The following is a 21,247-nucleotide window of genomic DNA, read 5'->3' as shown; positions in this document are numbered from 1 at the left end:
TGAGAGAGACTGAGATGGGGTTGGGTGAGGTGGGTTTGTGGATGAGTGGGGTTGAGTTGGTGTTTAGTTGGGGTGTTGGGTCTGATTCTTTGGAAAATTTTGTTTTGCAGAGTGATGATGTATATATACACACACACACACACTGCTGCAATTGACACCGGAATAGACCGCCACCAGCCACAAAGAGATTGGGATGAAAATAATAAAATTCCAGATCTGCCTTCTGGAATGAGAGAGTGCACTGTATATGTATATATATGAAGAATCACTGCTGCAATTCCGCCACCAGCCACAAAGAGATTGGAATGAAAAAAATAAAATTCCATATCTGCCTTCTGGAATGAGAGAGTGCACTGTATATGTATGTGTGTGTATATATATATATATATATAAAGAGAGAGAATATAACATTGATTGTCAAATTAATAGCAAAATTAAAATTATAATTATTAAACTTACTTTCTAATTTTTTGTTTTAAAAATATAAAAAATTAGTAAACATAATTTTACTTTATATTTTAATTTTAAGAATGAAAAGTTTAATTTTATTTTTGAAGAAAGTAAAAGTAAGAAAGTAAAAGCGTTACTAAACGATCGAAGAGTTTGTTTTTTATTTTCATTTTGAATTCCAATCAGCGAACTCACTTCTTCAAAGGCCTTAGAATTTTAAAATCATAAAGTTCCTCCAAAAACCCCATTAAAAAGTCAAAAATAACTTTTAAAAAGCTAGAAGTAGCTTTTCAAAATGGCCAAGTCCAAAAAAGATTAAATTTTATGGCTTTATCGAAGATCTAAACACTTTAAAATTATTATACTATTTTTTTTTTTCTTAACTAGCTGTCCAATCTAGTATTTATCTTTTTATTCTTCCATATTTGAATAGATTTTTATGGTTGACGAAAGATGCCCAATATAATTAAGAAATAAAAATTAAAGAAAAAACAACAACATTTGATTACTTTTCTGTCTCAAAGCCAATGCCTATAATCTCTCAAAAGAGGCATTGTTTTAGACAGAGGAATATAATACAATACTTTTTCTATTTTTGAAAAAGATTCTTTCATGGTACTTGTTTTTTTTAATTACCATTCATTTCGTTTTATAAAAAAATGTTACTTATAAAGAATTGTGAAACTTACAAAGTAGACTGATACGGTTATAAAAAAGAGACATTTTTTTTTTCTTTCTAAAGACCGAAGTGATATAGTTTTTCTGTTTTTTAAACCAAAAAGAAATACTTAAAATATACTACAAAAACTACAGTTTTAGTTCTCGCTCGTAAACTTTTTAAAATTTCTAAAATATTGAGAGAGAGAGAGAGAGAGAGAGAGAGAGAGAGAGAGAGCCTCCATGTGCGAGGTGGTACTTGGGGAAGCAAGAGAGAGAGATGGCAGCAATTCCAACGCATTTGGAAGTTGGCTTTCATGGAAGTGACGTAATTCACCAAACACTCAGATTTGGTGTTGAAGATTCCAGAATCAATCGTCATAACATATACATTTACACACACACACACACACACACATATATATATATATATATATATATATATATTATTATCAAGAAGACAACGTTTGGCTTCAAGAGCAGCACAGCGCTCCATTTCCTGGATCTTACACTTTCTCTCATATTTCCCGAGAAAGTCTCTGATTTTCTCGAAGAAAGTGTTGGAAGTTCCTCTGTGAAAGTTCATGGGTCGTTGGTGTTGATGTGAGAAATGGAGGGGGCTGTGATAAGGGAGGGGAGGTCTCTCGCCGATACACCAACGTGGTCGGTCGCAACAGTCACTACTGTTATGGTTTTCGTCTGCCTTCTGGTCGAACGATCCATCTATCGATTCGGAAAGGTGGGCTGTTGAATTAGTGAACAAAAGAGTCATCAATTGTTTTGTTTTGTTTCATTGAAGCTTGCTTGTATTTATTTTGCTTTTGTACTCTTGTTGTTTGTTGTACAGTGGTTGAAGAGGACTAGGAGGAAGGCTCTGTTTGCTTCTTTGGAGAAGATTAAGGAAGGTCAGTGAGTGGTATAACGATTGCTCAAGTGTATGTTTGAGTGTGCAATGATTTGGGTTTTTGTATTTTGATGGCATATATACATATATCGAATGATTGAGAATTTAAGGACTATTGGCATAAATACATATTGAAGCAATTTTGTAGGATTATTAAAATGGGAATTGCGATTTGAATTGATTTATTTGTCTATATGTTTATGTATATTATAAGTTTGTTCTCTTCCACCAAGCAAAAAGATAAAAAGGAAAAAAGAGAAATTTGTTCTTTTGCCTCTATAGCTGATGTGGTATACAGTGAGATTTAACTCTTTGTAGGCATATTGTTGATATAACATTTTTTTTTTTTTTTTTGGCAGAGCTAATGTTGCTTGGGCTTATATCATTGTTGTTGGGGCAATGGGCAAGGTCTATTTCTCAGATTTGTGTGAATTCATCTCTTTTCAGTACTCGGTTCTATGTTTGTTCTGAGAATGATTATGGCATTGAAGAGAATATGTCATTCATAAAATCTCTGTCATCTCCAAACGAGACTGTTATTCCTCCAAGAGGAATTAACAATCCTTCATCTAATCATTGTGATGAGGTAATTAGCTTCCATCTTTGGTCTTATTTCTTTGCGTGGTATTGTGGTTGAATTACTTTTTTTAAGACGAATGATTGATTGCAGGGGCGCGAACCTTTTGTTTCGAAAGAAGGTCTTGAACAGCTTCACCAGTTTTTGTTTGTTCTCGGTATCACTCATGTTTTGTATAGTTGTGTTGCAGTTGCGTTAGCTATGACTAAGGTACAGTCTCCATCTCCATCTGCGGGATTATTTTAAGAGATTCTTAGTTTGATAATTAGGATATCACCAATTATTTTGGGTCTTAGACATCACTCAAAATGGGATTCACAAATTTGTTTTCAGAAATGTTTCTATTCATGTGTCAAATAAATTCAGTTTGCAAGGGTATATATGGTTGTCTATTGTATGATTTTTGTAGATTTACAGCTGGAGGAAATGGGAAAACCAAGCAAGCCTAGTACCTGATGGGAATTTGCAAGGTATGGAATAAATTGAAGAAAACTAGATCTCTGGGTCACATAGAAACCAACATGAATATATTTTAAAGTCAATTAAACCAAGCATGCTAGTTGATTCCAGCCTTTGCATTAGACTGTCTGGAATTATTTTTGATTTTTCTACTATTATCCAGTGTATTTTCCCTTTTCTGATGAATGACAAGTAATTTTAATTTACACTCAGATTAAGAATGTACTATATGGATATATGTCAGATTGAAGCTACGAGGTACCTTGGGTGCCCATTTGTGATGACCTTGTGGACGGGTGTGTCGTGGGCGGGTGCAAGAGACACTGTCAGGCTACCACACTGGCGAGCTACGGGTGCACAAGTCCCACATCGCCTGGGTAGAGGAAAGGTGAAGTGCTTATATGTAAGTGCATCATCTCCAATTGGTATGAGGCCTTTTGGGGTGAAGCCCAAGAGCAAAACCGTGAGGGCTCAGGCCCAAAGCGGACAATATCATACCATGTGGTGGAGTGGGTCGTTACAAATGGTATCAGAGCCTGACCCAGCCGGAAGTGTGCCGACGAGGACGTCGGGCCTCCAAGGGGGGTGGATTGTGATGACCTTGTGGACGGGTGTGTCGTGGGCGGGTGCAAGAGACACTGTCAGGCTACCACACTGGCGAGCTACGGGTGCACAAGTCCCACATCGCCTGGGTAGAGGAAAGGTGAAGTGCTTATATGTAAGTGCATCATCTCCAATTGGTATGAGGCCTTTTGGGGTGAAGCCCAAGAGCAAAACCGTGAGGGCTCAGGCCCAAAGCGGACAATATCATACCATGTGGTGGAGTGGGTCGTTACACCATTGTTCTCCATGCAGCACCGTCTTTTGTTGTTATATTGAATCTTGATTTTACTTCAGAATATCTCACAGTATTAATTCTTTCTTTTGCTACTATTTTGGGTCTGTATTCTTGAGCAAACCAAAAACATTGCAGGCTATTAATTGACTTGTTGCATTCATGTCTTCTTTTAAAATTGATAAATCCATCAAACGAAATGCGACGTCCTGTCAGAAATATTATTAGTTTCCCTGTAACTGAAGCTTCCATTTCCAATTGAATGAATAGAATGCAGTTATTTTGTAATTGTAGGCTAAGTGGTGTGCAACTCTTTGTTTGTTTTTTATTTTCTTTTATAGGAAAGATGAACAAGGTGATGAGGCGACAATCCACCTTTGTTTTACATCACACATCTCATCCATGGAGCAGGAGCCGTATTCTCATTTGGATGGTGAATGTCCATGCTTCTGATATATTTATACCACATAGTAACAAGAGACTCTTTTTTCTTTGTTTGTATTATTGTGCTTTCTTCTTTTGATGGGATTGCTTAACATGAAATGCATGAAAGGAACAGGCTTATCAATATGAAAGATGTGAAAGTTTTTTGCACCCTAGAATATAATATCTGAACTACCTTGTATGGATGTGCTTTCTCTCTTTTTTTTAAATTTTTTTTATATATATTTCAAGAATTTTAGAAGGTTTGTGTCCTATGTGGAAGCACGATTGCATACATCCTCGGAACAAAGCAAGGACAGAACACAAATGACTAAAGAATGACTGACAATTTTATATGTTTTTTGCCCTTCCACAGTTACTGAGAGCTATTTCTGACACTTAGATGTTGCAGTATTGATTTTTTATCTTAAAGTTTTACTTGCTGAGTGAGGCTGTGATAAAAATTTCACTTGAAAGCTCATATGATACAGTATCTCATAATATATTATAGTACTCACTAGTTTCAGTTTTCTACACCTTTCAAGATAAAATATTAAGCCTTTTCAGTGATCTGAGGGTAGGCGTGTGTGAAGTGTGAGCTGAATATTGGTTTTTAAAAGATCTCCGAAGTTCACCACGGAAGTTACATGAAACAGAAGCTCTTCTACTCTCAACTTTTGAAATATCCTTTGCATATCATTGCAACCTGAAAGGCTTGGGTAATTTGAATTGAACCATCTGAAGCTTCATGAATAACCTTCAAACACATTTTTGTGTTTTAAAAGTTGTGATGCTTGGAAGATGATGCGACGATATCTATGGCCAATGCTTGGAAGTTTTGGATGCCCATTTTGCTGGAAACCAGGCTGAAGAATGTGGAGTTCATGGAACTTTCACCAGCCTATCTCAAAGCCAATGGTTTCTTTGGGTGTGTTGGCATTCTAGGTGGTCAAAACCTCTCGTGGAAAAATTCATGATGAAAGGAGTTTAAGTTCAAGAAGCACAGTGTCAACATTTGACATCAACAATGTTGGTAATGACCTTGAGGGTGGGCTTTGACGCAACGGAAAGGTTGCTCTATTGTGACCTGGAGGTAAGGTTGCTCCGGTCATGGGTTCGAAATCGGAAACAGCCTTTTCATGCGGTGTACATCTCCCAAGCCCGCAATGGCGGGTGCCTCGTGCATTGGGCTAGCCCCCCTCCTTTTTTTGTTAATGTTAGTAATGGCCTTCTGGAAAGTCTTCATCTCTTTGAGACTTGAACGAATGCACAGGGTCAAAGATAAAGGTAGGGCTGACTTTGAATGAAAAGCACATTAGATGGGGTTGTCGTAATGAGACGTAGTAAAGTCACTTTCCATGCTTTGATTTAAAAAATAGTGATTTACCATACAAAGTATTTTGTCTTGCTTTTTTCTTATCTTTGGTTGGTTTAATTAGTTTGCTTTGATTTAAACAAACACATTTAGTATGTGGTTGCTTTGCTCTTAAAAGAACTAATTGACATAAAAGAATTATCTTCTTCCTTTTCTCTCTATTGCATGGTGTATTGATTCTGTTCTTTTTGTTCAACCATCTCCCACCCCGGTCTCCCAAGAAAAAAAAAAAAAGACATGCAATGGTTTTGACTGTAGCTTAATTTCTGATGCCTTGGGTGGGTTCACCATTGATGTTTGTTTTGTTATTGAGTTAATTTACTGTTTATATTGTGGAATGCTAAACTTAATTTTATGGTCTAATGATGCAGCTTTGCTTTCTTCGACAATTCAAGAGTTCAATACAGAAGTCAGATTACTTGGCTCTCCGATTAGGTTTCATCACCGTGGGTATCTAATATTCATAATACCTTCTTTTGTGTTTCCTATCTACTGACATGCTTTGTCACCAATTCTTATTTACTATCAATAATAAGAACCAAGATATATGGTGAATAAGTTGTGCATATAAGAGGAAGAAAAAAGTAGAGGTCTAGATGTCACAGTAGTCCTTTTCAGCAAAAATAGACACAAGCATCAGGATCTATAACGACTTTAAAGTGTCCAAAAGGTAATCTGGAGAATAAAATATTTGAGATTGCTATGGCAGCACCAGCATTTGATACATATCAATGTAAAAGAAATGCTTAAGTAGCCACGAGGATTGATATTCCCTCACACAGTTGCCACAATTCCTTTTCTTTAAGAGTTCAAGTTGTCCTCTTATAATGGAGTAAATTATCTTAAAAAAAAGAAAATGTAGTCTAATTTCTTGCAGTTTAAAAGAAAAGAAATGAAAAAAAGAAGAAGTTGACAGCTAATTAATCACTCAAGAATACTTTTGTTACCGTAACTTTCATGTATGCAGAAAAAATTATTTGACATAGTTGGAATTATGAAGCATTCTTCATATTTACTTAGAATGTTCTCCTTCCTTGGTTATCTTTCTTTCTTGCCTGTAGCACATGGAATCCTGGATAGATGTGGTGTTAATGCTATTATAGTACATAGTTTCAGCATATGTTAGTCATATTATGTTACTTCATCACTGATATCATCGGTTTAATGTTTTACTGTAGACTGCTGCGTTGTTGTGCTGAGGTCTTAATGTAGCATTTAATCTTGACGCTATTTTGCAGAATCACAAACTGCCACATTCTTATAATTTTCATAAATATATGGTGCGGAGCATGGAAGATGAATTTTATGGCATTGTGGGGATCAGGTAATGGTGGCTAATCTGAATTGGTTCATCATACTAGAAGAAATACAAGATAGGAGGACTAGAAGTGTAAAGGCTTGAATTAGGATTATAATATGTAAAGGCTTGAATGAGGCTTTAAACACTCATTCACAACTTTGGTATTTATATACTAAAAAGAGCATACTATTACAAGGAAGGATACTAATAAAATCATTGCCTATTTTATGCCCATTGCCTACACATATGCTTAAATAAAGTCAAATCCCATGATAGCCTATCATATCTCGGCTAATATGGTAAGTTATATCCATGATTCTAACCTATCAATCTATCATATATCGACTAACACACCCCATCAAGTTGGTGCATGGATATTTGAGACGCCCAACGTAGATAATGCATCCTCAAATATGGTCTTTAAAAATATAGAGTCAACGACTATGTTTGGCTGCATTAAATTGACTAGCCAAGACATAACCATAGCGTTTTCTCCAACTGGGGATACGTCTAATATAACTCAGCTGGTGTCTCCTTAGACCATGAACCATTAACTATTTCTCCTCAGACCATAAGCAACCAACTATGTCTTCTTAGACCATAAACAACCATTATTGTCTCCTCAGACTATTTCCCTTCATACGCATGTTTAAAATATGTAGACGGAAGAATCAACAATGTCTCCTCAGACCATTCCTCTTCATACACATGTTTAAAATATGTAAATGAAAGAATCAACAATATCTCCTCAGACCATAAATAATCAACAATGCCTCATCACACCATTCCACATTTCCCCTTCATACACATGTTTAAAATATGTAGATGAAAGAATCAACAATATCTCCGCAGACCATAAATAATCAACAATGCCTCGTTACACCATTCCCCTTCATACACATATTTAAAAATATGTAGATGGAAGAATCACCAATGTCTCCTTAGACCACAAACAATCAACAATGTCTCCTCAGACCATTCCTGAATGGGTGGTGCTGAATTTGCAATGCCCTCGTGGCGGTCGGACCACCCTAGCTCTGATACCAAAAAGAAATACAAGATAAAGAGAATAGAAGTATAAAGGCTTGAACGACGATTTAAACATTCATTCCCAGCTATGGTATTTATATACTAAAAAGAGCACATGTTAATATTACAAGAAAAGAAACTGAATAAAATCATTGCATATTCTATGCCTAGACATATACATAAATAAAGTCAAATATCATAATTCTAGCCTAACATATCTCAGCTAATATGGTAAGTTTTATCCATGATTCTAGCCTATCATATCTCGGCTAACAATAGTCCAGTCAATTTTAGTGGTTTATGTTGTCATCTTATCGGTTAATGGAGTTTGACATTTGGATCAAATGTCATTTCATATGTTTTCCATTAGTTAATGTAATTTTTGTAGAAATTCTCTCTGTAAAATATTCTGCTTCATATCTTAACATTAACATCTTGTACAAGTATATATAGGAAAGAGGGAAAGCTATACAAGGAAAAGAATAAAAAATATTCCTACAAATCTGTTCCTAATTTAAAGCAATCAATCTATCCTAATTTACTGCAATTAATCTGTCCTACAATCTTGCTCTAAATTTACCATGGTGAGAAATCAATCAAATCCCTAAAATAAAGGGAAATAATATATATCTGCCAACACTCCTCCTCAAGCTGGAGTATAGATGTCTCGAATGCCCAGCTTGTCAAGTGCCAAATTGAAAGTCGTACTTGACACTCCCTTTGTCAAAAAATCTGCAAGCTGATGTTCTGTTTTCACAAACGGAGAGCAAATTAATCCACCTATCAACTTCTCCTTGATAAAGTGTCTATCCACTTCAACATGTTTAGTACGATCATGCTGAACTTGATTGTGAGCAATGCTAATGGTAGCTTTGTGATCACAGAAAAGCTTAATTCGATCCCTAGAATTAAAGCCCAACTCCTTTAACAAAGCCTTCAGCCACAACATCTCGCATATACCATGAGCCATGGTTCTAAATTTTGCTTAAGCACCGGATCTGGCCACAACAGATTGTTTCTTACTACACATGTGATTAGATTCCCTCCCACAAAGGTGCAGTATCCTGAAGTTGATCTTCTATCTATTACACATCCTGCCCAATCAGCATCTATGTATCCTTCCACTTCGTGATGACCATGGTTGGAGAATAACAGACCTTTCCCAAGAGCTGATTTTAAATACCTGAGAATAGAATCCTGTGCACAACCAACATGTGTGTTTCATAAGGAGCATGCATGAACTGACTTACTACACTCACCGCATAGGCTATGTCAAGGCGATTATGTGCCAAATATATTAGCTTCCCAGCCAACCTTTGGTATCTATCTCTGTCTATAGGTGTATCATTTATGCATTCACCTAACCTATGATTTTGTTCAATTGGAGTATCAACAGGTTTGCAAGCCAACGTTTCAGTCTTAGCCAATAAGTCTAAGACATATTTTTGTTGGGAAACAAAGATTCCCTTCTTTGACCTAGCAACTTCAATACCCAAAAAGTATTGTAAAGACCCAAGGTCTTTGATCTCAAATTCTTTTGCCAGATATGCTTTTGGCTGAGTTACATGAAGCCTCTTTTGAGGATAGCTTCTGAGCATACTCTTGCATCATTTTATCTACCTGGGCTGCAAAAGAAGATTGTGCATCAGACTGCACGTCAAAGGTTGTATAGAGTGCTCTAGAATTTGAGTTATCCCCCTTGTTTCCACCTTTCTTACGGAACCAGTTTGGATAACCTTAAAACAAGTCTCTCGAGTATGTCTTGCCTTATTACAGTGTGTACAGAACAAAGACTCTTTGTTCTCCTCTTTGTTCTCAAGTTTCCTCGAGAAAGAGGTTTGGAGTCTGCATAGTGGCCAAGGCTGAACTGTCCTGTGAGACACCTGTAAGCATGGTGGCCTGACGGAGCTCCTCACGTCGAATATAGGCATGTGCACCGCGAAGATTAGGAAGAGGATCATGCCCTAAAACCTGTACTCTGATTTGATCAAACCCTGGGTCGAGGCCGGCTAGGAAATCGTAGAGCCTTTCATTTTCAATTCTCTTCTTTAGCTTTGTTGTATCCCCAACATACTCCATATCACATGGCTGGAGAAAATCCACCTCTTGCCAAATGACCTGCAAAGCAGAAAAATAGATAACCAATTTCTTCCCTTTCTGTCGAGTCTCATTTGCCCTGCGCCTCAGTTCATCAATCTCAGAAGCATCACTGCCATCAAAATAGGTTTGAGCCACGGCTTCCCAAATAGCATGAGCTGTGGGAAGTAGAAAACTGGTGCTAATATCCGGAGTCATTGAGTTAAGAAGCCATGACATCAACATGGCATTCTCCTCCAAGTAGAGAAGGAAGGTCCGGAGTCATTGAGTTAAGAAGCCATGACATCAACATGGCATTCTCCTCCAAGTAGAGAAGGAAGGTTTAGTATCCGCCGATTGTTTCTTCACTCCAGTCAAATACCCCAACTTTCCCTTTCTTGTGATGTACAACTTCAAAAACTGGGACCAGGCAAAATAATTCGTCCCATCAAATTTGTAAGAAGTCATATGCACACTCATGTTATCAAGTTGATTTGTCACAATCGAAGGAATGGGCGGTGCTGTACTAAAATCAGAAGATTTAGAGGTAACGACAGACATGTTTCGATGTGTATGGTGTTTAGAATCTAGGCTTTAGGGTGTTGTCCAAGACAATTGCACACCAAGAGAACAAGAATAGGAGGACAAAGAGAATAGGTCAGCGGTAATGGCTTAGACCCGTGAAACTTTTCTCTCTTTCTCGCACTATTGGTTTGATACCTTGTAGAAATTCTCTCTGCCTCGTATATTAACATTAACATCTTGTACAAGTATATATAGGAAAGAGGAAAAGCTATACAAGGAAAAGAATAAAAAATATTCCTACAAATCTGATCCTAATTTAAAGCAATCAATCTATCCTAATTTACTGCAATTAATCTGTCCTACAATCTTGCTCTAAATTTACCATGGTGAGAAATCAATCAAATCCCTAAAATAAAGGGAAATAATATATATCTTCCAACATTTTTTGAGTGTAACATGTTCTTACAAGGAAGCTTATTGTTCTACCTTTCCCATTAAAATGAAATTTCATGATTCAAAAACCAGGAATCCTTCATAATCATTTGTGAAGGAGCCCAAGTTTCTACCTCAAGACATATCTACTCTAACTTTTTGTATAAACCTCAGGACAAGAATTTTAAAATTCCTAAAAGGCCCACCAGCAGAAACGACACAATACATATATTTTCCAAAAATATATAGGTTTTGGGGTCTCTCTAGCATGGCTGATTTGGAGAGAGGGGTCCCTTATATAAAGGTGAAGGTGCATGGGGTCCTTGTGCCATGTGTCATCCTTTTTTTGCCACCTTGCATAGTTAATGACTTTATTCAATTGAGCTCCAGTGTTGAACAATTGAAGTCCACCTAGATCAGGTTATGCAAGTATGTCTGACATGCCAGCTTCCAATGTTGATCAATGTAAAGTGTGGGAATTCTAAATTATTTGAATTGATCAACTGATTTATTTTGCAGTTGGCCACTATGGGGTTATGCCATACTATGCATCTTCATAAATATTAATGGTAACTTGAGCTTTTTATCTGAAAGTAAATATGAATCTCTGGTTCTCTTGGGTTCAAACTTCATAACACCTTTTGGCCTAATGTGTCGCAGGTCTTAATATTTACTTCTGGCTTTCTTTTATCCCTGCCATTGTAAGTTCATTCCTACTTTTGTTGTCTTTATTGTAAACTAGAATGTTCTTTTTTGGCTAATAATTTTAATATTAATTATTCCACCTGTCAAAGCTTGTCATGTTGGTCGGAACAAAACTCCAGCATGTTGTCTCCTTGTTAGCACTTGAGATTGTGGAGCCAAAGGAGACATCAATTGGAACTCAAGTGAAGCCACGTGATGATCTCTTTTGGTTTGGAAAACCAGAAATATTGTTATGGTTAATTCAATTTATATCATTTCAGGTGATGATTTTGTAGCACATTTTTTTCTCATTGATGAATTAGATAACTATTCCTTTGGTTTAGTGATTGTTTTTCTTGTATGTGCAGAATTCCTTTGAGATGGCAACATTTATATGGTCCTTGGTAAGTGGAGATCCTTTTTATACTCTCTAGCTCTCTCTCTCTGTGGTTTTTCCCCCCTATCTTAGAGTTTGTAGGTCTACAATTTATATATCACATAAGGGGCTTAAAATGCCGATGGTTCGTAACATAGAAATCTATGAGTCTCATAAGCATCTATGAGCATAAATCCATCAAAGTTGAGAATGAAGCACTAGTAGCTTTCTTACCAGATTTACTTGAAATGCCCAAGGGAACCTTGAGGAACTAATGCTTATGGGAGGGAAATAAAGAAAGAATTATCAGAAAGTACTAAATGTCTAACAACAGATGGGAGAGACTAGCTTCAATTTGATGAGACGTCCTTTCCCAGAAAAAAATTTAAATTACGGGAAGACAACTAGTGAGTAGCAAGAGATGAGAAGGCTGGCTTACATTTAATTGTTTTATCTGTCAGTGGCATTACATGGATGCTTGATACAGATACATACTAAGGAATGCTTTCCCAAACCCCATCCATGTACCAACAAAAAAAAGAAAGAAAAGAAATTATGCTCCTTATACATATAATCATGCACTCTAAGCTCCTAGAAGGGTTATCAACTAATCGAGCATAACACATGAAATGCCTGTATTCACTCCTTATTGAAGAGGTACAAATGATACGGCCTGTATTCTTCTTTTTCAACGGACTCCAGAGCAATATAGGTGAAGCAATACTCTATATATAATGTGAACTGATTTATAAGGTAGTGGTAGATAAAATTATGTAGTTAGAGAGATGTTGTGAAATTCAATTGATCTATTGGGGGTGTGGGGTGGTGTAGGTAAAATTATGTACTTATGGAGAAGCTATGAAATTGAATATTATTATCACACCTATCATTGAGAAGGCGGCTGATAGACAGTGCTTAACTTATCTCATAAAAGTATATATCGTTGTGAGTTTTGATGGCTTACAGGATGTGATTTTGTGGGATAACTTTGATTGAGTTCCTAATGAATGATAAATTTTCAAATTAAGAATTTTTGCCTTCACTTCAGCTTTGCACATCGCCATTAACTTACACAATTTTTAGATGCTGGTTCACTATATGACAACAATATCAAATTACTGATACTTTCTGGCCCTTGAGGAGCTTTGACTTGAAATTTCACTTTCTTTCTTGTAAACTGCAGTTTATCATATGCTTTATTATTAATCATATAATTGAGTTATGATTTTTTTTCCCTGTTGTATAGTGGGGATTCAAGCAGCGATCGTGTTTCATGAAAAACCATGTAATGATAGTCATTCGGTTGACTTCTGGGTACGTTTCTCTCTTATAAATGCACTCCTATAGTTCCATTTGGAGAAAGAGAGAAAAAAAAAGAAAAAAAGAAAAAATATTATTATTATTTTTAAATTCATACTCTTGCAAGTAGACACACTCACTACATTAGTTACGAACGTCATGATCTGAATGGAGTTCGGAGTTCACATTTATTCAAACGTTGACCTACTATAATGGTGCATTTGGAATGTTCCATGCATTAAGTCACTTTTGGTTAGTTGTTCTTGAATCATCTTCTTAAGATGCCTCCAATTTTTTCATTAAAACATGCAAACAGGTGGCCTTGTAGCTCAATTATGTATGCTTTTGGACATGTTCATTGTTCATACTTCATGTGAATTTTGAGAATTAACTTCATGTTGGTTAGGGTTTCTTTTTCTTTGTTTTTGGTAAGAAAAAAAATATAAAAAAAAAAACCGCCGAACCTGCGCGGGCGAAGCCCAACAGATTTCAAGTTTGTCTCCTTAACCACTCGGACATATTGACACTTGTTAATAAAAGGGGTCGTTGACCAACTTGTTCTTGAGTGCTGGGAGGGGCAGATTGGATATCATGTTAGAGTGTTTCTCAATTTCATCATAGTGCTTTATTTGAGGTATAGAAATCTTTAGTTGAGGTGGAGCTATGGTGGATCACGTGAAGACATAGTCTGATCACTTGTTGATTACATGGAAAATTTGGGAGGTTCAAATTTGTAGGTGTCTACATTGGCTACTGGCATATTACAACTGGTTCCGTAGGGCGGAACCAGTTCTGCGTGTGACGTTGCAGATTTAGGTTTGACTACTGCCAAAGTGTAACAGGTTCCATGGGACGGAATCGGTTCCACTTCGGCAGTGAGTTATTGGGAAGCTGCGAGAAACAGTTTCCTAATCAGTTTTGGAAGCCAGAAGACTTGGGAAAAATGATGAAGATATGGGGAAGAAATTGTACCTGCTATTTTATTTAGAGTTGAAGACTGATATGGTAACTCCTTGTAGGTAAGTTAGGGAATACTTGTCCAACAAGGAATTGAGTTTTGAAGACTCTATAAATAGAGATGGGTATGACCGTATGAGAGGTTTACAGAGAGAGAAGAGAGAAAAGATTTAAGGGGCTTAAGGGTTAGTGTTGTGAGGAAAGGGGAGGGTATATGTAATTCCTAAGTGTATACATGTAGCCTCAAAAGAGATGATGAGTGGGTGAGGTCTTGACACGTGGTTGTATATTCTCTTCCTTGATTCATAATAGTGGAAATCTCTCTTTCCATGAACGTAGTCCTAGAGTTGGGTGAACAATGTAAAATTGTGTTGAGTGGGTTGGAGGGAATTAACTTCTTGTTTCTTTGTTTTTGGTAAAAAAAAAAAAAATAATAATAATAATAAACCGTCAACAGCAGGGTTCGAACCTACGCGGGCGAAGCCCAACAGATTTCAAGTCTGTCTCCTTAACCACTCGGACATATTGACACTAGTTAATAAAAAGGGTCATTGACCAACTTGTTCTTGAGTGCTGGGAGGGGCAGATTGGATATATATCTAACCTTTGGCTCTTTCAAATTAATGAAAGCGAACTTTTATTTTATAGGGTTAAATCTACCTTTGGCTCTTTCAAATTAATGAAAGCGAACTTTTTTTTTATAGGGTTAAATCTTTTTTTAGTTCTATATTAGTCCTAAAGTGTATCATCCCAACCTTCAACTTTATAGGAAGTGTGCTTTGATTGTGAATCTTGCATTCCTTTAATTTGTCTGTTTTGGAAGAATAATCTATCATGATGAGCATACTTTTTAGGTCCATTAATTAATATTTTTCGCATTTTGTCATTTATATTTTGGCTTGCAACTGCATTAGATCATGGATGAAACTGAAGAAGTTCGTATAAGATTAGTAGTGGACATCAAGGAAGTGTCAGTAAATTTAGCAAATCATTTGAAAGAATATTGTTGAATTTGTTATACAATTTTGCTTGCTAAATTTTTATTGATCTACTCCATCTTTTACATGCTGATGAGTATAATAATCCAGAGGACATGTTAGGGATTTTGGGTCATCCATGTTGGATGTCCCCATGCTGGTTGCCTACTTTCGTAACCATCTAGAGTTGGTCTAAAATCACTCCTATGATATTCTCATATCAATATTCTGTCAAGAACATGGAGTAATTTAAGGGTTCCTATAATAAAATTATCCAACAAGGGCCATTTTCTTTATTGACCCATTGAGGATGATGGAGTTGTAATTAAAAATATTTATAATATACAAGGGTGCAACATAATTTTCAAAATACAACCAAACACACTTAATGAATTGAACACAATCCCTCTTTATTTTTACTCCAAAATCAAATTTAAATAAATAAACCCTTTGTTGGGGGAAAAGAACTAGCGAAAATGAATTAATTCTAGATTTACTATTATTTTAATACAAAAATATTATGTCATCTACTTGAATGAAATCCATCATAATGTCATAATCTAATCAAATTGGTGATAGGAAATTCTTATTCAAGGCAATGAGATACATGGTATTTTTTTATTTTTATTTTATTTTTTAAAAAAAGGAGAAGAAAGATCCATAGTATTAATAGAGTGTATCCTTCTCATCTTACTATACTAAATTATGCATAAGATTGGAGTTGGTAAAATTCCCTTATTGTGCACTACATGTTGCGGTTAGTTTTCATTTTTCAGGAGGCTAAATTTTGCATCCAGTTGCACCTTTTGGTGGTAGTTGCCTTGATATAAATCTACTATTAAAAAAATTATGGCAGTGCCGTATTGTGCAAAGTCTCTTCATTTTCATGCCCAATTTGATGATGCACTTCATTAGCAACTTTGTACGGAGTACATTTTTCCTGTTTTCCTTCACAGGATGTGACTTTTTTTGTTTATTCCCTTTTATTGTCAGGAAACTGGGTGCAAGGCATTCCTTAGAATTGAATGGATTATATGATGAACATTGTTTGCTCGAAACAGTTTTAAGTTTTTTATACATGTACTTGAAACTCTTGTAGGTTTATATTTCGGCAAAGCAATATTCGATTTTTATTCATGGAACAAAAAGCTTGTTTACTAGATATTTTGCATGAAACTTTGTATTATGATGTTAAACCTTTGGCGTTTGATCTTAGGGACTTGTAGGTGCTTCGCATTGTCAATTCATTTAACATAGAAGAGAACACAGTGAAGAAGGAGAGAGAGAGGCGGATTGGATTCGGACTAGATCATGTTTGATCCAATAACCCGATGTATTAGTTTAGTTTGTATCCATATCCAATTTGTTATTAATATCTGAAAACCTGATCCCAAAAGGATTTAAAAAAGAAGAAAAAAAAAATTATAAACAAAAAAAAATGATTAGGAAAAAAGAGAGTAGAAAATTAGGTATTTGACTTTTGTTGAAGAAAAAAACAAAGAGACAAAAATGGGAAAGAGAAGATTAAGAAGAAAATACTTATAAAAAAATAGATTAAGAAGAAAATAATGATAAAAAATATTTTAATAATATGTAAATATTACATATTATTATAGTGTTAGATATTATATTTATAGTATATTATATATTATATTATATTGAGTCGGATTCTTATTGGACCAAATCAATAATGATTCATATCCGGTTTGTTTAGCTAATGGATGACATATTCGGATCGCAAATGAGTTATCAGATTGAATGTTCTAATTCATCTGAATTGTCGGATTGGATTCAGATCGGAGTTCAATCAAAATCTAATCCATTAACAGGTCTAGAGAGAGAACCTCAGTTCTGATAATGATAAGCTATTATTGGTAGATTTCTTCAATATTTTATTCCTTGAACAAAGGGGTCACTGCTTGCTCCAGCTGGGCTGCCAAGTGTAAAGACTTTGGTTTAAGCTTGGTTTTTTGCAAATAATACCAAAGATGAGAGATTTGTATCCAATCTATAACTCCCACTTCTCAGCATTCTCAATTAATGGGGACCACACTGGAAATGTCCTTTTGATGTATTAAACACTTTCAGCCAGTATGCGCCACTCTGGGCTCCACTTGAAATTGCCAATGAGCCAGGAAGGTTTAGAAGCTGAACATTGAAATTCCGGTATTAATATTTGTTGTTTAATTGTGCCAGGACTTCCTCTGTGTTACTGGAATGAACTTTATTATCATTGTCCTTGTTCAAGTTGTATTTTGGTTATTTTTAGGTCTTTCATTGTGATACACGTCTATTTTCGTATAACAGTGTTTGACCCTCTAAGATAAATTTGGTTCTTGAAACATTAAAAATGGTTAAGTTCACATGGTGGGATATGGATTTAATCCCTATCATAGAAAATCTAAAAACGTGCCGAATCAACTTATCAAAAAAAAAAAAAAAAAAGGATGTGCTTAATCGGAATGCATAGTTCTTAAGGTATCAGTGGTCCTTACATATAGTTCTCATAGCAAGGCTACGCCTCGTTGAGTTGAGGTGATAGTTTTATAAAATTTGTGATAGATCTGTTGGTAAAAAAATATACTTCCTCTTTACAAATTGTGTTATTCTCATATGATAATCAATATTTTGAATTTTCTTTTTGTTTTTGCAGGGTTCTTGTGCAATTCTGGTGTAGCTACAGCACAGTACCTCTGAATGTAATTATTACACAGGTTCGTTTACACAATTACACTTGGAAGAAGTTTAATTATGAAGCAAATGAGTATATTTACCTCGTATTTTGAATTTAAATGCATCACAATGAAACAAGCATGCATTGCATCTAGAACAATCTCTTCATATGCCGCATGTCTTCAACCGGTGATTAACTTTCCATGATTTGGTATTCATAGCTCGCACATGCTTCCTCTAACTAGTGGTTAGCTCATGTTCCCTAATGAGCTTTGTGTACGTATTACCTTTAGCATCAAAGCAAAACCTAGAAGTCCTATTCTTGATATTCATTATTAATCCTAGGTTAGTCCAACACTTGCTCAATAGCTTTCCACAGGCTACAGACTAGTTTTTATTTTTCCGAGAATTCCTTTGAGTGAAGTTCAAGTTGTTCTGGAAAGCTAAAATCCTAACTACAGAATCTCAAGTACCTGAATATAATCATATATGACAAAGCAACAATTAGAAACCAGAGAGTGAAATAAAACAAAGATAAATTAGAAAATGAAATAGAAGACCTTCGAACGACCAATTATCGATTTTTACAATTTTTTTGTCCTTGTCCACAAACCAAATATAGCCTTATTTTCTAGGTTAAGTGAATATAAGTATATCTTTGTTATGGATTCTTCTGAAGGTATACCTCAAACTGTTTTATCCCAAATATACTCATGAGAGTGTTATTCATTTTCCTTTTCCCTCTTATGACAAATGTACTAGAACATTATAAGCATGTGATATCGTCATATAGATTCATAAGGTATATATATATTTTTATCTATACACATGTTAATAATTCAATATCATATAGATTCATAAGGTATAATTTTCTTTTTGCTTTTGTATGAATATGTTAATAATTCAAACCTTGATGATTACAAAAAGAAGCGAGTACAAACAAAATAAAGTAATTTACTATATAGTGGTGTGCTAAATATATATATATATATATATATAGTGGTAAATGAGTGCTACTACTATGAAGTGGTGCGGTTTGATGCACTTGCCATGACTGCAGTTGCATTATTTTACTAACTTATAAAATCAAATTCTGAAAATTAATTAGAAGCAAAGGTGTATCAACTCATCCTATAATTATGAGCTTATATAAGTATTATCTCTAGAATACAGTATAAATACTAGTTTTGCATTATACTAACGGTTGTGTGAACGTTTCCATTGCATGACTATGGGTTACATCATTCAGATGGTGTGAAGATTGAATGCTTCTAACTTTGGGTTATAAAATTTTGCCTGTGTTGACTAATAGAAACCTAATTTGTTAACTTATTATTTGGGAGTGGAATGGATAAGTTAATTATGCAATTTGAGATACTGGAAAAAACCAACCAAAAAATTTTCTTTCATTATCTAATATGGAGAAGATATATGTTTGTTATTCTATATGGTCTGTTCTCTTATCAAGTCTTGTATAGTCACTGCTACTTCTGGTTTTTTTTCGATAGAGAAAGCTAAACAACTATAGTAAATTCTATTCTTGTCAAGTGGGTGTAATGAAGAACTGATTTTGTCATAAGTGAAAAATTGAAATAAATTAATAATAAGTTGGAGAAATGTTAAATAATATTATATATGAAAATTGACGTACTTGTCTATCATATATTTGCAATTGGTAAATTAAATTTCAATTTCAGAAGTATCGTAACCCCAATTTCATGGAGAGGAGAAAATGTTTGTTACCTATTAGCTTTAACATCGAAAGTAAAATCTAAACCTAAACGTGTGAAAAATTTAAACAAATAATAAGTTGAGGAAATGTTAGATAATATTATATATATATATTTTCTGTACATATATGTTAATAATTCATTATGATATGGATTTTAAGGTATAAGGAATACGTTAATAATTCAAACCTTGATGATATCAGATGGGATCTCGATGTAAGAAAGCCTTGATTGCTGAGAGTGTCCGGGATTCACTGCATAGTTGGTGCAAGAGAGTGAAGGAGAGGTCCAAACGCGATGCATTGCATTCAGTTACCACAAGGTCTACATGCTCGCTTGATTTTACAATCAACGAGGACGACGAAATCATCACAGTTGCCTCCAATACTGTATCCCGGTGCTCATCTGCAATGTCACTGGATCAAGTCGAGCTAAATGAGACATCAATTGAACAACCGGAGACCCTCTTCGGGACTTCCAACCCACCCCAATACGAATATTCCTTCCGAATACCAGAAGACAATGTGGATGACACAGAAGTAGGCGAAGTCAGTACTCTTTTCGAGTTGTTTCAGAAGACATGACATACCCCATTTTTCCAGGGTGAGTTGACAGTATTCCCAATCTAGGATGAGATCATGTTTCATTTCTGACAGGAGATTTCTGATTTAGCTACCAACAACACCGAACTTTTCAAGGAGCTTATGAACTAATGATTTGGGTAGTTGATACATGAATGAATCGAAAGATAGGCTAGACAATGGTATGAATCTGGTTTTTTCTGGTGCTTTTTAATTAGAGTTAGTGATACATATTCCGACTCTTGGACTAATCTGATTATTTTATGTGATGATGTTGTTCTCTACTAATAAATTTTTTGAGGGATGCAATGTTAAATTTTTTGAGTGGTCTCCGAGTTTTGCAAATTAATCTAATTTTCTAAATGGACACATGATAAGTTGTAACTCACTCACTTTTTTTTTTTTGGAAGTCAAGCAATTACACCCTACCTTCACCACAGAGATTCGAACAATTCCCCCCTCCGGGCCGCGCTGCGCCATCTTTGGGGAGGAAACAATGATACCGCTAGACCTTTGGTAACTTAGGACTCTTTTTGCTGTCAATGTTCTTGTCATTTCATCAATCATTAACGAATATCTCTTCTGCATTCTATCCGCCTGAGGCTACTCATGTCCATCGCATTTTCAAAACCTAATATATATATTTATAGAATTTTAAATCCAATTCATTGTTATTTTTATCAAACAAATTCCAATGCCAAATAATAATTAAAATAGGAATTTGGAATGTGTGGAGAGAGAGAACTGATTCTTCTACTGTGGGGACAAGGGGAAAAAAAAAATTGTTTAAAGCAAACCAGAAATCAAACCGTGAGAAGTTATCTGATAATCATCAACCTAAAATGTTATAATATAACTTAATAACCAAATTATTAAATTCAAAATGACCTTTTAATACATACAGTAAAAACAAGCGGAAAAATATATA

At 35.2% G+C, this 21,247-nt stretch overlaps 1 protein-coding gene and 1 non-coding gene across 2 annotated transcripts; one reads left to right on the top strand and one right to left on the bottom strand.

The window, feature by feature from the left end:
* The first annotated feature begins 1,717 nt into the window (after positions 1-1,717).
* Positions 1,718-20,894, top strand: LOC132298790 (MLO-like protein 4). The gene is made up of 15 exons (XM_059795147.1): positions 1,718-1,846; positions 1,955-2,012; positions 2,371-2,597; positions 2,682-2,798; positions 2,998-3,058; positions 4,224-4,315; positions 6,052-6,126; positions 6,919-7,004; positions 11,562-11,611; positions 11,703-11,743; positions 11,837-12,007; positions 12,095-12,130; positions 13,349-13,416; positions 17,989-18,049; positions 19,942-20,894. The coding sequence occupies exons 1-15, from the start codon at positions 1,718-1,720 to the stop codon at positions 20,320-20,322; spliced, it is 1,653 nt and encodes a 550-aa protein (XP_059651130.1). The 3' UTR covers positions 20,323-20,894.
* TRNAS-UGA (transfer RNA serine (anticodon UGA)) lies at positions 14,807-14,888 on the bottom strand. Its single transcript has one exon. It is a non-coding gene; the product is annotated as a tRNA-Ser (tRNA).
* Positions 20,895-21,247: the final 353 nt, after the last annotated feature.

This window comes from Cornus florida, unplaced genomic scaffold (assembly GCF_030987335.1).
Source record: "Cornus florida cultivar Cherokee Brave unplaced genomic scaffold, ASM3098733v1 CherokeeBrave_3.0.0_Hap2_Chr03, whole genome shotgun sequence".
In the NCBI taxonomy this organism is placed as follows: Eukaryota; Viridiplantae; Streptophyta; class Magnoliopsida; order Cornales; family Cornaceae; genus Cornus; species Cornus florida.
Note: the sequence above shows the minus strand (reverse complement) of the source record. Positions and strands in the feature narration are given on the sequence as shown.

Bases quoted from the DNA above. Each gene is read 5' to 3' on its own strand.
- LOC132298790 (XM_059795147.1), top strand. From the start codon at position 1,718: ATGGAGGGGGCTGTGATAAGGGAGGGGAGGTCTCTCGCCGATACACCA. The intron at 11,612-11,702 runs GTAACTTGAGCT...AATGTGTCGCAG, and splicing joins CATCTTCATAAATATTAATG to GTCTTAATATTTACTTCTGG. The intron at 11,744-11,836 runs GTAAGTTCATTC...CACCTGTCAAAG, and splicing joins TTTCTTTTATCCCTGCCATT to CTTGTCATGTTGGTCGGAAC.